Here is a 14,763-nt window from a genome sequence, read left to right as displayed (position 1 = left end):
TGGCTACTTTGAAGAATCTAAAATATATTTTGATTTGTTTAACACTATTTTGGTTACTACATGATTCCATACGTGTTATTTCATCGTTTTGATGTCTTCACTATTATTCTACAATGTAGGAAATAGTAAAAATAAAGGAAACCCCTTGAATGAGTAGATGTGTCCAAACTTTTGACTGGTACTGTATATCACGGTCGCAAGGCATATGAACTAACAAGTTATAGAGCAAACAATGCAATTATCACAACACATACAGTGGGGAGAACAAGTATTTGATACACTGCCGATTTTGCAGGTTTTCCTACTTACAAAGCATGTAGAGGTCTGTAATTTTTATCATAGGTACACTTCAACTGTGAGAGACGGAATCTAAAACTAAAATCCAGAAAATCACATTGTATTATTTGTAAGTAATTAATTTGCATTTTATTGCATGACATAAGTATTTGATACATCAGAAAAGCAGAACTTAATATTTGGTACAGAAACCTTTGTTTGCAATTACAGACATCATACGTTTCCTGTAGGTCTTGACCAGGTTTGCACACACTGCAGCAGGGATTTTGGCCCACTCCTCCATACAGACCTTCTCCAGATCCTTCAGGTTTCGGGGCTGTCGCTGGGCACTACGGACTTTCAGCTCCCTCCAAAGATTTTCTATTGGGTTCAGGTCTGGAGACTGGCTAGGCCACTCCAGGACCTTGAGATGCTTCTTACGGAGCCACTCCTTAGTTGCCCTGGCTGTGTGTTTTGGGTCGTTGTCATGCTGGAAGACCCAGCCACGACCCATCTTCAATGCTCTTACTGAGGGAAGGAGGTTGTTGGCCAAGATCTCGCGATACATGGCCCCATCCATCCTCCCATAAATACGGTGCAGTCGTCCTGTCCTTTTTGCAGAAAAGCATCCCCAAAGAATGATGTTTCCACCTCCATGCTTCACGGTTGGGATGATGTTCTTGGGGTTGTACTCATCCTCCTTCTTCCTCCAAACAAGGCGAGTGGAGTTTAGACCAAAAAGCTCTATATTTGTCTCATCAGACCACATGACCTTCTCCCATTCCTCCTCTGGATCATCCAGATGGTCATTGGCAAACTTCAGACGGGCCTGGACATGCGCTGGCTTGAGCAGGGGGACCTTGCGTGCGCTGCAGGATTTTAATCCATGATGGTGTAGTGTGTTACTAATGGTTTTCTTTGAGACTGTGGTCCCAGGTCTCTTCAGGTCATTGACCAGGTCCTGCCGTGTAGTTCTGGGCTGATCCCTCACCTTCCTCATGATCATTGATGCCCCACAAGGTGAGATCTTGCATGGAGCCCCAGACCGAGGGTGATTGACCGTCATCTTGAACTTCTTCCATTCTCTAATAATTGCGCCAACAGTTGTTGCCTTCTCACCAAGCTGCTTGCCTATTGTCCTGTAGGCCATCCCAGCCTTGTGCAGGTCTACAATTTTATCCCTGATGTCCTTACACAGCTCTCTGGTCTTGGCCATTGTGGAGAGGTTGGAGTCTGTTTGATTGAGTGTGTGGACAGGTGTCTTTTATACAGGTAACGAGTTCAAACAGGTGCAGTTAATACAGGTAATGAGTGGAGAACAGGAGGGCTTCTTAAAGAAAAACTAACAGGTCTGTGAGAGCCGGAATTCTTACTGGTTGGTAGGTGATCAAATACTTGCAATAAAATGCAAATTAATTACTTAAAAATTATACAATGTGATTTTCTGGATTTTTGTTTTAGATTCCGTCTCTCACAGTTGAAGTGTACCTATAATAAAAATTACAGACCTCCACATGCTTTGTAAGTAGGAAAACCTGCAAAATCGGCAGTGTATCAAATACTTGTTCTCCCCACTGTAGGTTGTAATATGGCTTTTCTTTTTGGCTTGGCTTCCTGTGATTTTACCCACGCACTGCTACTGCATACACACAGCTACATCAATGTGTACTACTGTATGGACCCACACTGGACCAGAAAGCCTCTTGCTGTGAGGTTAGCAGATTGGTTGAAAATGGTTAAGTCGCTACTATCCAGAGTGACTTATAGTTAGTGCATTCATCTTAAGGTAGCTAGGTGAAAAAAAGATATATCACAGTCATAGTAAGTAAAACCTTTCCTCAATAAAGCAATTATCAACAAAGTCAGTGCTAGTAAGAAAAGACAAGCGTGAGTGTTAGTGCAAAAAAGGCAAGGGTGTTAGTGTTGTGCAGTATACTTCCCTAACTTTGGGGGGAAGCTTGTTCCACCATTTGGGTGCCAGGAAAGAGAAGAGCCGGCCCCTCATAGGGGTAGGAGGTTCCAAGAGACCAGAGGTGGCAGAACAGAGTGCTCGGGTTGGAGTGTAGGATTTGAGCATAGCCTGAAGGTAGGGAGGGGCAGTTTCCCTTGCTGAGTGAGGAGCAGGCTAACCTAGCAGGGAGGATGTGATCTCCACTCTGACTCAACCAACTAACTTGCAATCAGGCATGATGCATTTGTAATTTGGCTGCTCCCCTTGCTTTGAACTAAAATGCTGGCAATGCGTTGAGTGTGACATCATTGTTAAACCCACAGCAAATGGCAAGAGGGACGCGAGCAAGCAAACGTTGAAGGGGAGGAATTAGAGGAGCCGACTGTTTCTCGACCTCGTGCGTGCAACGACACTGGTCGGTCAATCAATAACGAAACGCTTTTCTGTGTTTGATTAACATAAATGGTTTTCAAGGGATGAGGACCAGGTGCAAGAGAGGTGGAGAAAGACTGGTCTACTACTCTAGAGTAAGTCTGATCTGAAGGTAGAGGAAAATGGCCCTTAGAACTCAGACAAACCCACACAAATAAACATCCAGAGCTTAAGTGTAGCAGGGTCCCAACATACCTGCGAGCGAATGGGAAGTTGAGGGAGGCACAGGTGGATACATTCCGGGGGCTGTCTAGGGGACTGCTTGCAGCTAAAAAAAACAAGGGATGATTACCATCATTACAGTAAATTAAGCTTGGATAACAAGAATAAGTAATTAAAGCTTTGTAGCAAAACCCTTTTTTAAATATTTTGAATAAGGATGAAGCAAACTCTATGGAGGGAGGCATGTCTCAGCTACTGCAAGTCGCTAGACTGAATAATATCTTAAATAGGTCTGGTGTAGGGTGCCAAACAAAGCAGCAGTTACCATCAAAGGGCATTAATGGAGAGGAGTCTATGCGCCGTTGTAATGTAGAATTTAGTTTTGTCTTTGACGGTGACTGGATTGTTTTGTACTCGAGACACAAGAGTTCATTAATACGCGAGCGGTTTGTTACCAATTAAGCAACTGTAAACCAAATTAACGCTTAATTGTACCACCTAATAAGATAAGCCTCAACATAATTTAACTTGAAAGAGAGTGTCTGCCCTCGTACAGAACTCTATTTATAGGGTGCACCTGCTTGACAACTACGAGTGATATACAGTGGGGAAAAAAAGTATTTAGTCAGCCACCAATTGTGCAAGTTCTCCCACTTAAAAAGATGAGAGAGGCCTGTAATTTTCATCATAGGTACACGTCAACTATGACAGACAAATTGAGAAAAAAAAATCCAGAAAATCCCATTGTAGGATTTTTAATGAATTTATTTGCAAATTATGGTGGAAAATAAGTATTTGGTCACCTACAAACAAGCAAGATTTCTGGCTCTCACAGACCTGTAACTTCTTCTTTAAGAGGCTCCTCTGTCCTCCACTCGTTACCTGTATTAATGGCACCTGTTTGAACTTGTTATCAGTATAAAAGACACCTGTCCACAACCTCAAACAGTCACACTCCAAACTCCACAATGGCCAAGACCAAAGAGCTGTCAAAGGACACAAAAAACAAAATTGTAGACCTGCACCAGGCTGGGAAGACTGAATCTGCAATAGGTAAGCAGCTTGGTTTGAAGAAATCAACTGTGGGAGCAATTATTAGGAAATGGAAGACATACAAGACCACTGATAATCTCCCTCGATCTGGGGCTCCACGCAAGATCTCACCCCGTGGGGTCAAAATGATCACAAGAACGGTGAGCAAAAATCCCAGAACCACACGGGGGGGACCTAGTGAATGACCTGCAGAGAGCTGGGACCAAAGTAACAAAGCCTACCATCAGTAAGACACTACGCCGCCAGGGACTCAAATCCTGCAGTGCGAGACGTGTCCCCCTGCTTAAGCCAGTACATGTCCAGGCCCGTCTGAAGTGCATTTGGATGATCCAGAAGAGGATTGGGAGAATGTCATATGGTCAGATGAAACCAAAATATAACTTTTTGGTAAAAACTCAACTCGTCATGTTTGGAGGACAAAGAATGCTGAGTTGCATCCAAAGAACACCATACCTACTGTGAAGCATGGGGTTGGAAACATCATGCTTTGGGGCTGTTTTTCTGCAAAGGGACCAGGACTGACTGATCCGTGTAAAGGAAAGAATGAATGGGGCCATGTATCGTGAGATTTTGAGTGAAACCCTCCTTCCATCAGCAAGGGCATTGAAGATGAAACGTGGCTGGGTCTTTCAGCATGACAATGATCCCAAACACACCGCCCGGGCAACGAAGGAGTGGCTTCGTAAGAAGCATTTCAAGGTCCTGGAGTGGCCTACCCAGTCTCCAGATCTCAACCCCATAGAAAATCTTTGGAGGGAGTTGAAAGTCTGTGTTGCCCAGCGACAGCCCCAAAACATCACTGCTCTAGAGGAGATCTGCATGGAGGAATGGGCCAAAATACCAGCAACAGTGTGTGAAAACCTTTTGAAGACTTACAGAAAACGTTTGACCTGTGTCATTGCCAACAAAGGGTATATAACAAAGTATTGAGAAACTTTTGTTATTGACCAAATACTTATTTTCCACCATAATTTGCAAATAAATTCATTAAAAATCCTACAATGGGATTTTCTGGATTTTTTTTCCTCAATTTGTCTGTCATAGTTGACGTGTACCTATGATGAAAATTACAGGCCTCTCTCATCTTTTTAAGTGGGAGAACTTGCACAATTGGTGGCTGACTAAATACTTTTTTTCCCCACTGTACACTCCCATTGATTCAAATGCTGAGGGGGAACACCAAAACCCACCCCTTTACTGAAGAGCCAACTTTTGAATTTTCTCCTGCCAAATCAGATTTATTTCTCCTCCTTCCTTTCCACAATCAGCACAGCATAAATCTACAAATGCTTTGAGGCCCCAACGGTACCGTGACAAATCCAAAATATTGATATTTGCACCTGCTATGTCGTAGTAGTACAGCCTACTCTGAAACATTCAAACGTGTCAATGTGAGGGCATAGGTCTACATAGTGTAGTATAGGCCACAAAAACAATACGTTGGAGACAAACTTCTGTTCCTGTGATGGTTCTTACCGGTGTGGACGGAGAGCGGGGAGAGAGGGCGTGACAGAGTGGGCGACGGTGTCCCCACACCAAGACTCTTCCTGTTGCTGCTCCGGCAACTGTGAAACACAAACAGGAATAGAGATGTCAGTCACCAGCTACACCAAAACACTTCAGTCATCCATCTTGCAGTGCTTAAAAACATGAGTTAGTTCCGCTTTGTAAATAACAGGAATAGTTCAACACACTTTGGGAAAATAAAAATAAACTTTGGCATATGATTAGATCACCTTTGTTATGCAACATTCAGGCTAACACTGCCGGCTTAACTGGCTTTGAAAGGCAGCAACCAATACTTGCCATAAGCAACAGGACAGGTCGATGTAAAAAACAAAAGGGGTGCTTGAGTATTTAATAGGTTGCCAGTTCAATATAACCAAAAGCAACACAATTGCAAATGTATTTTGTTGTTAACTGTGAAGCAACAAAATATGAGGGGGGAAACGCATGCATTTCACTTTAAGCATAGGTTTTGTGTATCAACAGGAGGCACACAGACAGACACAGACAGTTTATGATAAAGACTGGGAGGAGGAGTCAAGTGAATCATCTCCTCGATTTGAGCAGAAGGGGAACAATAAGGGTCAATATAAAAGGACAGAATAGCATCACTTACTGACCAATGAGGAGTAGATACTGTCATAGACCACAGGCCTACCAGATCTAGGATGGTTTGCAAAGGACACAGCAGTGAACAACACAAAATGCCCCGTGAAACAGGAATGTGTGTTTATTCTGCATAGTATCATTGTTTTGAATCTCACAAGGACTGTAGGTGTACTTAGATTTTGTTCCCTTCTCCTTCTAACAAACAATATTACAGACTTAAACATTTCCATAACTGTACTGTAGCAAACGATAAATATTCACAACAGCCAATTCTCTATGCACAGGCCAAGTTTACCTAGTTGCACGCTCTGAAACCAAAACAACCCGGCAAAGCAAATTGACGAGCCAATGACGCGTCAACATCAGCTATGTTATTAGTTACAACGTAACGAGAAAATTTGTATTACATTATTCCTGAATGTGTGCAATGGACACAATGCAAAAATGTTGCGGTCAATGTGTCCATCTAGGATGTCCATCTGCACCATAGACGGGTTCTTTCAGAGACTTGTCTGAGAACGCCAGGCCAATACAAGAAAAAAGCCTAAAAAATAACAATACAAACACATTAAAATGTCAATAATTTGTTGCCGTTGAGCTTGGTTAAATAACTACGTCAACCTACCTTTTTGATCGTTTTAGCATCGCTCCTGTTACAAAATGCGACTTGTTGTGGATTGGCACTGTGGTACAGTAACTTGGGTCCGACATAGTGGATGTTGTTTACAACGAAAAATAACGCTAATTCCGATCCAAAAGAACAGAGAATTCTAAACGGTAGATACAGGACCCGAGAATGGAAGCAACAAAATCCCGGGTAGACCCTCCATCGCTGTGGAAGTCTTTTGTGTTGGACTAGTTAGCCAGTTAGCTAGACTCACAACCTCATTCAACTCCTTCATGATTGATGAAGCCAGCTTTCGGTTCCACCGTCGCTTTCTTTTGCCTCATATCCAAGCACCTACATCTGTTGGTTGGTTAACTGTCTCTAGTTAGTGATCCTGGTGAACATTCATAGGCTGCTAACTCTCTCTGCTGCCAGTACTACATAGTTCACTGAAGTGACCTACCATACACACACACACAGTAGACTACTACGACGCTTGAAACGAATTGTTGGGACGATGACGTAAGTTCAGGTAATCGATGTAGTTGGGATATACCATAGTCGTTCATGTGAAGTGGGTAAGGGGATAACCTCTTGAAAGCCCCGAGGTGCCCCTATGCTACCAAAAGTGGTTCATGCCCATTTTTTCTTCTTCTTCTTCTTCAGTATATTGGCGATCACACAACCTACTATGCGGGATGGAAACAGGATTCCCCCCCAAAATGAACAAACTAACAAAAAATTAAATAAATCAATCAATCAAACAATAGATCTGATCCCAACACAGGCTCAAGGGGAACATGGGAGGGCGGGTCTTCCGGCACCAGTACCCCTTGCATGTCTTCATGTGTAAAATCCTTAAGTCCCAAAAACTTTTCTGCCGCAGCCTCAATAATGTCCGGTTTCTTAGACTTCTTTGAGACTTGTACTGTTCAGTTTATAACTGTGGCAATGAACGCAACAAAATCCATATTTTTAACACACAGGGTATATTTTGTCGGCCAGCAAACATTTACTACATGCTGTGGTGCATCCACTACGATATCTTCACTAGCATCATTTGTTCTCTCGATTATTTTAAATCGCTTCTGCATAGGAGATTCGATTGACCGCTCTAACTTTTGCCACCTCAATCTCCTTCACCCTTACATGGCACTCCAGGAACTCAGGATCATGATCCCCACCACAATTGCAACACGTCGTCTTCTACACACCGTTCTTCAGTATACTCCGTTTTTCGGCACACACTTGAAACATGGCCAAATCCTTTACAATTCTTACACTGCAGTGGTTGGGGGACGAAAGCTCTTACGGCGTATCTTACGTAACCAAGATTAACATGCGTAGGTATTTGGTCTTTATCAAAAAACAACAGGACCGACAGACTTTCTTCTTTTTCTCCATTCACCCAGGGGGTGAGACGTCGGGCACCAACCACACCAGGAATTCTCTTCAGGTATTCAACCTGAACATCAGTCGTCACCCCTGAGATGACTCCTTTGACGGGTACTCTACTCCAAAGATCAAAACACAAAACTTATGTTGTCTGGATTCTTTTGAGGCCCACTGCAATCTTCCTCTGCTCTTCAAAATAAGACCACTCCTAGTCACTCTGACGGACTCCACTTTTCCAAGCGCATACCATTTTCGACATCTCAAACAGGTTTTCCACATACAGTGCCTTCAGAAAGTATTCAGACCCCTTGACTTTTTCCATATTTGGTTATGTTACAGCCTTATTCTAAAATTGATTAAATTGTTTTCCCCCCCTCATCAATCTACACACAATACCCCATTGACAAAGCAAAAACAGGTTTTTAGAAATGTTTGCAAATGTATTTTAAAACCCCCAGAAATATCACATTTACATAAGTATTCAGACCCTTTGCTCAGTACTTTGTTGAAGCACCTTTGGCAGCGATTACAGCATTGAGTCTTCTTGGGTATGATGCCACAAGCTTGGCACACCTGTATTTGGGAAGTTTCTCCCATTCTTCTATGCAGATCCTCTATCAGGTTGGATGGGGAGTGTTGCTGCATAGCGTTGCTGCGCAGCTATTTTCAGGTCTCTCCAGAGATGTTCGATCGGGTTCAAGTCCAGGTTCTGGCTGGGCCACTCAAGGACATTCAGACACTTATCCCGAAGCCACTCCTGCGTTGTCTTGGCTGTGTGCTTAGCATCGTTGTCCTGTTGGAATGTGAACCTTCGACCCAGTCTGAGGTCCTGAGCGCTCTGGAGCAAGTTTTCATCAAGGATCTCTCTGTACTTTGCTCCATTCATCTTTCCCTCGATCCTGACTAGTCTCCCAGTCCCTGCCGCTGAAAAACATCCCCACAGTATGATGCTGACACCACCATGCTTCACCGTAGGGATGGTGCCAGGTTTCCTCCAGACGTGACACTTGGCATTCAGGCCAAAGAGTTCAATCTTGGTTTCATCAGACCAGAGAATCTTGTTTCTCATGGTCTGAGAGTCTTTAGGTGCCTTTTGGCAAACTCCAAGTGGGCTGTCATGTGCCTTTTACTGAGCAGTAGCATCCGTCTGGCCACTCTACCATAAAGGCCTGATTGGTGGAGTGCTGCAGAGATGGTTGTCCTTCTGGAAGGTTCTCCCATCTCCACAGAGGAACTCTAGACCTCTGTCAGAGTGACGATCGGGTTCTTGGTCACCTCCCTGACCAAGGCCCTTCTCCCCGGATTGCTCCATTTGGCCGAGCGGCCAGCTCTAGGAAGAGTCTTGGTGATAACAAACTTCTTCCATTTAAGAATGATGGAGGCCACAGTGTTCTTAGGAAACTTCAATGCTTCAATATTTTTTGGTAACCTTCCCCAGATCTGTGCTTCGACACAATCCTGTCTCGGAGCTCTAGGGACAATTTCTTCGACCTCATGGCTTGGTTTTTGCTCTGACATGCACTGTCAACTGTGGGACTTTATATAGCCAGGTGTGTGCCTTTCCAAATCAAGTCCAATCAATTGAATTTACCACAGGTGGACTCCAATCAAGTTGTAGAAACATCTCAAGGATGATCAATGGAAACAGGATGCACCTGAGCTCAATTTCGATTGGCATAGCAAAGGGTCTGAATACTTATGTAAATAAGGTATTTCAGTTTATTTTATTTTATAAGATGTGCTAAAATTTCTAAAAACCTGTTTTCGCTTTGTCATTATGGGGTACTGTGTGTAGATTGCTGTGGGAAATGTTTTATTTAATCCATTTTAGAAAAAGTCTAACGTAACAAAATGTGGAAAAAGTCAAGGGGTCTGAATACTTACCGAAGGCACTGTATGCATCCTTACTCAACAAATGCATCCCAACAAAAAGCGATTCAATATCACACACGTATCCTCCACTCCAATTTTAGACTATTTCCTTTTTGTTCCAGTTTTACAATACTACTGTTGTCCATTCAGAGCATTCATCTTCACCAAATTTGCTCGACTCACTGCTTGATTCGAACACAGCATCCACTTCCGCCATCTTCCTGGTCCCCTCTTCATGCCCATTTTCTCACGACCTCCTTATCCACAATGTAAAAGCCCATTACATTATGGAGGACCAAAGTACTCAAAATGAAATATATAAATAAATGAAGATAAATTAGTAAATAGCCTAATTAAATACCACATACTCAAGATGAAATAAAATAAATAAATGAATAAATAAATAAATACAAATGTATTGCCTCTGAAATGTATGGCATCAAATGGATGAATAAATTCAATAACACTTGAATAAAAAACATCTACAGTGGCTTGCAAAAGTATTCACCCCCCTTGGCATTTTTCCTATTTTGTTGCCTTACAACCTGGAATTAAAATGGATTTTTGCCCATTCTTCAAGACAAAACTGCTCCAGCTCCTTCAAGTTGGATGGGTTCCGCTGGTGTACAGCAAACTTTAAGTCATACCACAGATTCTCAATTGCATTAAGGTCTGGGCTTTGACTAGGCCATTCCAAGACATTTAAATGTTTCCCCTTAAACCACTCGACTGTTGCTTTAGCGCCATCCATCATTCCTTCAATTCTGACCAGTTTCTCAGTCCCTGCCGATGAAAAACATCCCCAATAAAAATCAATTTAAATTACAGGTTGTAACGCAACAAAATAGGAAAAACGCCAAGGGGGATGAATACATTTGCAAGGCGCTGTATGAGGTAGGCATAGGCCTATAAGGTTAGGGTAAAACCAATTTGAGACTGTTCCTCTGACATAGGCTTCTTTAAATAGTTACATTTAAAACCAATTGCTGCTTCCATTCTTGTGTTGAGCATTAAAACATAAGGATCTCATATTTCACAAAAATGCAAGACGAATATCAGTTTTGCAAGGAACTGGGAGATCATCAATATAGGATAAAACTTTTTAGTTTTCATTATAAATGTCATGTTAATATAAATTGTCAGTACATTTACATTACATTTGAGTCATTTAGCAGATGCTCTTATCCAGTGTGAGTGTTAGTTTACGAGTGTTCCTTCCCCTTTCCAGATATATTCCCCCCCCCCTGACCAGTTGAATCCATGTGAAAGCTATGATCCTTTATTGATGTCACTTGTTAAATCCACTTCAATCAGTGTAGATGAAGGGGAGAAGACAGGTTAAAGAAGGATTGTTAAGCCTTGAGACAATTGCGACATGGATTGTGTACAGTGGGGGAAAAAAGTATTTAGTCAGCCACCAATTGTGCAAGTTCTCCCACTTAAAAAGATGAGAGAGGCCTGTAATTTTCATCATAGGTACACGTCAACTATGACAGACAAATTGAGAAAAAAAAATCCAGAAAATCACATTGTAGGATTTTTAATGAATTTATTTGCAAATTATGGTGGAAAATAAGTATTTGGTCACCTACAAACAAGCAAGATTACTGGCTCTCACAGACCTGTAACTTCTTCTTTAAGAGGCTCCTCTGTCCTCCACTCGTTACCTGTATTAATGGCACCTGTTTGAACTTGTTATCAGTATAAAAGACACCTGTCCACAACCTCAAACAGTCACACTCCAAACTCCACTATGGCCAAGACCAAAGAGCTGTCAAAGGACACCAGAAACAAAATTGTAGACCTGCACCAGGCTGGGAAGACTGAATCTGCAATAGGTAAGCAGCTTGGTTTGAAGAAATCAACTGTGGGAGAAATTATTAGGAAATGGAAGACATACAAGACCACTGATAATCTCCCTCGATCTGGGGCTCCACGCAAGATCTCACCCCGTGGGGTCAAAATGATCACAAGAACGGTGAGCAAAAATCCCAGAACCACACGGGGGGACCTAGTGAATGACCTGCAGAGAGCTGGGACCAAAGTAACAAAGCCTACCATCAGTAAGACACTACGCCGCCAGGGACTCAAATCCTGCAGTGCCAGACGTGTCCCCCTGCTTAAGCCAGTACATGTCCAGGCCCGTCTGAAGTTTGCTAGAGTGCATTTGGATGATCCAGAAGAGGATTGGGAGAATGTCATATGGTCAGATGAAACCAAAATAGAACTTTTTGGTAAAAACTCAACTCGTCGTGTTTGGAGGACAAAGAATGCTGAGTTGCATCCAAAGAACACCATACCTACTGTGAAGCATGGGGGTGGAAACATCATGCTTTGGGGCTGTTTTTTCTGCAAAGGGACCAGGACGACTGATCCGTGTAAAGGAAAGAATGAATGGGGCCATGTATCGTGAGATTTTGAGTGAAAACCTCCTTCCATCAGCAAGGGCATTGAAGATGAAACGTGGCTGGGTCTTTCAGCATGACAATGATCCCAAAAACACACCGCCCGGGCAACGAAGGAGTGGCTTCGTAAGAAGCATTTCAAGGTCCTGGAGTGGCCTAGCCAGTCTCCAGATCTCAACCCCATAGAAAATCTTTGGAGGGAGTTGAAAGTCGGTGTTGCCCAGCGACAGCCCCAAAACATCACTGCTCTAGAGGAGATCTGCATGGAGGAATGGGCCAAAATACCAGCAACAGTGTGTGAAAACCTTGTGAAGACTTACAGAAAACGTTTGACCTGTGTCATTGCCAACAAAGGGTATATAACAAAGTATTGAGAAACTTTTGTTATTGACCAAATACTTATTTTCCACCATAATTTGCAAATAAATTCATTAAAAATCCTACAATGTGATTTTCTGGATTTTTTTTCTCATTTTGTCTGTCATAGTTGACGTGTACCTATGATGAAAATTACAGGCCTCTCTCATATTTTTAAGTGGGAGAACTTGCACAATTGGTGGCTGACTAAATACTTTTTTTCCCCACTGTATGTGTGCCATTCAGAGCGTAAATGGGCAAGACAAAAGATTGAAGTGCCTTTGAACGGGGTATGGTAGTTGGTGCCAGGTGCAACAGTTTGTGTCAAGCCTCCTGTAGCTCAGTTGGTAGAGCATGGCGCTTGCAACACCAGGGTTGTGGGTTCGATTCCCATGGGGGGCCAGAATGAAAAATGTATGCACTCACTAACTGTAAGTCGCTCTGGATAAGAGCGTCTGCTAAATGACTAAAATGTAAGAACTGCGACACTGCTGGATCTTTCATGCTCAACAGTTTCCCGTATGTATCAAGAGTGGTCCACCACCCAAAGGACATCCAGCCAACTTGACACAACTGTGAGAAGCATTGGAGTCAACATGGGCCAGCATCCCTGTGGAACGCTTTCGACACCTTCTAGAGTCCATGCCCTGATGAATTGAACAACTCAATATTGTTTTGTACAATCAGTGTATATTGCATGCAAGTGTACTAGTGTAGTCACATTATTTCAGTAAGAGGATGCTTTTCTCCTTTCTCCATAGTGCACCTTTCAAATAATGACAAAGAAAATGTTAGGTGAGCAGTTGATAAAAATCTCAAGTGAGTGTGTAAAACGCATCCACAACAGTGCAAATGTCATGATCAAGTGCACTCAAGATAGACAGTGTTGCAGCTGTGGATGAGCTATGGCTATTGGAGGGGGCAGTGCTATCCAGGTTAGGGATGCCAAGCTCTTAATGGAAGTGGTGTGTCTTTCCCTGGATACAGTATGCACCTCTGCTGTCTTTTAATTTGTGGGATGACCCTAGGTCTATGGAAGAGCTTCAGGCTACTGATCAGCGGTTGAAATGTTATCCTGGTTAGGGGTGCCAAAGATATTGGTGGGCGTCTAGCCGATACAGTCATTTTCCTGGAGATGACAAGCAACTTTATAGTGTACTTATTGCTAGGGAGCATGGGGTCTATTCTGCACAGGAGCAGCTATTCAATCCGAGATAATGTGGCAGGACCAGAGATGGGATTTGTTAGAAGATTACAGGTAGGGGAGTGTGGGGTAAATCGAGCCAAAGAGTTAGTTGAGCCACCCCTTGTTTCTAGGAAACCATACATAAAATGTATCATGTGACCAAATACTTAGGAAGAGCTCATCATTTCATGGAGCCTGTGAATGAAGAAACCACATGGTGGTAAGCAAGTTAGATCCAAAAAACAGATTTTCACTAAGTCAAATGAATTTATTGTGTTATAGGTTTCATGATGCTTCTATCTAAACCAAAGTAGACCGTTTTAAGATTGTTTTATACATCAGTTGGGGTCTCTATAAGCTACAATATGAGGTCCTAAACCTAGCATGAAAGTGCATCCTTAATATAGTCCAAATGTTTGCCTTGGGGTAAATTGAGCCAATGGCCACAATTCAACATACAAATTATGATTACATTTAGTTCGTTTTATGCATAATGTATTTCAAATAATAGTTGTTTAAAAAACAAAAAATAACAAAAATGACGGTTAAATGCTCAGCACTACAAAAAACGGAAGGGTAAGTGATATTGAACAGAAAGATCTTGATCTGAATGTAGGCATACTGTGCATTTCAGTTATACAATATACCACACCCCCATTCCATGAATTAAACTTTGACCTACAAGCACCATCATCCACTGTAACAGGACACCTTCACCCACTTACTCCAAGGTGGCTCAACTTACCCTGTCCCTATGCTCAATTTACCCCATACTCGGGGTAAGTTGTGCCAAGAGACCACTTTTTTTGGACAAGCTATGGTTTTCAAAACTGTTATGTTTACATAAATTCTGATTATTTCCAGGGATACACAACCTCCTGAAATATATGCAGATCTCTTTGTTTGAACGAATACTATATTTCCCTTGACGTAGTGATGCTGAATGTCAAAA

At 42.5% G+C, this 14,763-nt stretch overlaps 1 protein-coding gene across 4 annotated transcripts in view; it reads right to left on the bottom strand.

Moving 5' to 3' along the window:
* The window catches only part of LOC121576869 (microtubule-associated serine/threonine-protein kinase 3-like), a 69,218-nt gene that overhangs the window by 38,051 nt on the left and 16,404 nt on the right, over positions 1-14,763 (bottom strand). For 2 of the 4 annotated variants that reach the window (XM_045223524.1, XM_045223525.1), the window contains exons 1-3: positions 6,615-7,339; positions 5,351-5,439; positions 2,855-2,927 (exon numbers count right to left, since the gene is read on the bottom strand). In XM_045223524.1, coding sequence (XP_045079459.1) covers positions 2,855-2,927; positions 5,351-5,439; positions 6,615-6,700 — 248 coding nt within the window. In that variant the 5' untranslated portion in view covers positions 6,701-7,339. Of the gene's footprint in view, positions 1-2,854; positions 2,928-5,350; positions 5,440-6,614; positions 7,340-14,763 lie in introns of those variants that run through there. The other 2 variants (XM_041890417.2, XM_045223523.1) reach the window with 1 other exon arrangement.

This window comes from Coregonus clupeaformis, chromosome 11 (genome assembly GCF_020615455.1).
Source record: "Coregonus clupeaformis isolate EN_2021a chromosome 11, ASM2061545v1, whole genome shotgun sequence".
Lineage (NCBI taxonomy): Eukaryota > Metazoa > Chordata > Actinopteri > Salmoniformes > Salmonidae > Coregonus > Coregonus clupeaformis.
Note: the sequence above shows the minus strand (reverse complement) of the source record. Positions and strands in the feature narration are given on the sequence as shown.